Raw genomic sequence first — 2316 nt, forward strand, 5'->3', positions numbered from 1 at the left:
ATGGCGACCACTTTCACCGCGCTCGACTATTGTCTGTTTGTGGCTGTGCTCGCTATCAGCGCCCTAATCGGGGTCTACTACATGCTCAGGGAAAAATGGCGGAAAAGGGAGACAACCGCCGAGGACTTGCTTATGGGAGGGCGGGAAATGGGCGTATTTCCGGTAGCCATGTCCCTTCTGGCGAGCTACATGTCCGCCATTACTGTTCTGGGAATCCCCACGGAGATGTACGTCTACGGCGTCTCCTATTGGCTGGTCGCCGCGGCGGGGCTGATCACGTTTCCTCTGACGTGTTTTCTCTTCCTGCCTTTTTTCCACAACTTGCAGCTGTCTAGCGCGTATGAATATCTGGAGCTGAGGTGAGTACATCGTCATGCTTATCATCTGCTCACATAATTGGTCTCCTTTAAGCACATTAAGGGGGCTATCTCAAAACAATGCTGTTTTGAGAAAATCGGAGGTAAAGTTTTTGCCCCTTGTTCAGTTTCTTTAAAAGACAAGGAGAGTTTTCTCTATAACCAAACACATATCACACCGCAATGAAACCAAACTTCACCTATAGATAGGGCAATGACCACTTTTGGTGTTGGTCAAGATTTCTGGAAACCCACGAAATCTGTGTTAGCCCGCTTGTCCTTAAAAGCGACCAATTCTGTATACCCAGGCAGGTTTAGGGATAGAATTAGTTCTCTGTCCCAGCAGAAATCTGTCCCTCAGTTATGTCCAGGGGATGGATTGCTGTCCTTAATAATTTTTTTTAAAATAATAAATATTATATACATTTGTTTAAAGTTCTCTGTCCCAGCAATAGTGCACGCTATTCCCTCACGCCATGTCACTCATGCGTCACAAGTTCTGTACCGTAGGGTTGGCGTTTTCATTTATACTTACTCAGTTGTATGTCTTAGTCTCTTTCATGCTGAGATCATCATCATATAATATATATATATATATATATATATATATATATATATATATATATATATATATATATATATATATATATATATATATATATATGTGGCGTCGGTGGCCTAGTGGTTAGGCTGTCGGACTCGCAACCGTAAGGTTGTGGGTTCGAATCCCGTCAGGGGCCCGACGTTGTGTCCTTGGGAAAGGCACTTTGCACAAATTTTCCTCACTTCACCCAGGTGGAAATGGGTACCCAGTTATAGACAGTGAAAGATCTTGTCAGTTTGATAGTGTTTGAGCGCGTGAAATCCGCAGCTTGCACTGTATGCTTCCGCGGGAGCTGAGAATGTTTCTGAGTGTTCTCAGACGGTCTGCTGGGGTAATAATAGTTGTAAAGTGCATAGAGCAAGCTCTTGAGCATGGATATGCGCTATATAAATGCAATTATTATTATTATTATTATTATTATTATTATTATTATTATTATTATTATTATTATTATTATTATTATTATTATACATATATATGTTGTTGATTTATTCTAAAGCGGAAATGTATTAACACCGACTCGCAATACTTTTACCATACCGGTTTGCTATGCCATTAGTCTGTTTGTCTCTGATCTGGTCATGAATTTCGAGAGGAACATCTCAGATAAAGTTTGGAAAAGCAACTTAAGTTACATCAGTAAGCGTTGTAAGTACAATTATCGGGCGGAAAAACGGATGAAAGATATGAAACTGTTCAAATTCAATTTTGTTTTAGCTGATGTTTTGTGTTGTTGTTTGTGTGTTTGTTTGTTTTTTTGGGGGGTGGTGGTTTTTCGGCTGCACCTTGATTCATGACGGTGCGTCTTCCGCCTTGCTTTTCTACATAGCCGTATCAGAAATTGGCTGATTGGTTGGTGATCAGTTGGTTGATTAGTTAGTCGATTGGTAGGTTGATAAGTTGTCCGGTAAGTTGTTAGATCAGCAGTTTTATTGGTTGGTTGATTAGTTAGTTGATTGGTCGCTTGAAAGGATATATAACGGAATGGGGGGTGGGTGGGATGTCAGACGACAGGCATCAGGGTTTTTTTTCGAAAAATCAATTCATTTTGTGCGTGTCAGAAAGTATACCCAGCCCGTTCTGTTCAGTGTACAGATCTAGTGTAGAACAGCAACAGAAAAAGTACAGATCAATATTCAAAACCCAGGCAGAGGCTATGAATCACAACAAGGTTAAGTCACATTTTCCTTTTTTTTAAAATAGAGTTCTGCATAATATTATAATCATTCGAAAGCTGCGAAAAAGGGCTAGATCTATCTCTTACTCGCGCCGAGGAGACGCTTTCTGTTTCTACGCCCAGTTGTTCTTGTTCAAAGTTGCAATTAGGACTTGGACGTGTTCAACACATTTGTGTGT

At 40.7% G+C, this 2316-nt stretch overlaps 1 protein-coding gene across 1 annotated transcript in view; it reads left to right on the forward strand.

Moving 5' to 3' along the window:
* LOC101849304 (sodium-dependent multivitamin transporter) overlaps positions 1-2316 on the forward strand; it is a 20710-nt gene continuing 18394 nt past the window's right edge. The window contains exon 1 of the mRNA XM_013084869.2: positions 1-359. Coding sequence (XP_012940323.1) covers positions 1-359 — 359 coding nt within the window. The remainder of the gene's footprint in view (positions 360-2316) is intronic.

The sequence above is a fragment of the Aplysia californica genome, unplaced genomic scaffold, assembly GCF_000002075.1.
Source record: "Aplysia californica isolate F4 #8 unplaced genomic scaffold, AplCal3.0 scaffold00323, whole genome shotgun sequence".
Lineage (NCBI taxonomy): Eukaryota > Metazoa > Mollusca > Gastropoda > Aplysiida > Aplysiidae > Aplysia > Aplysia californica.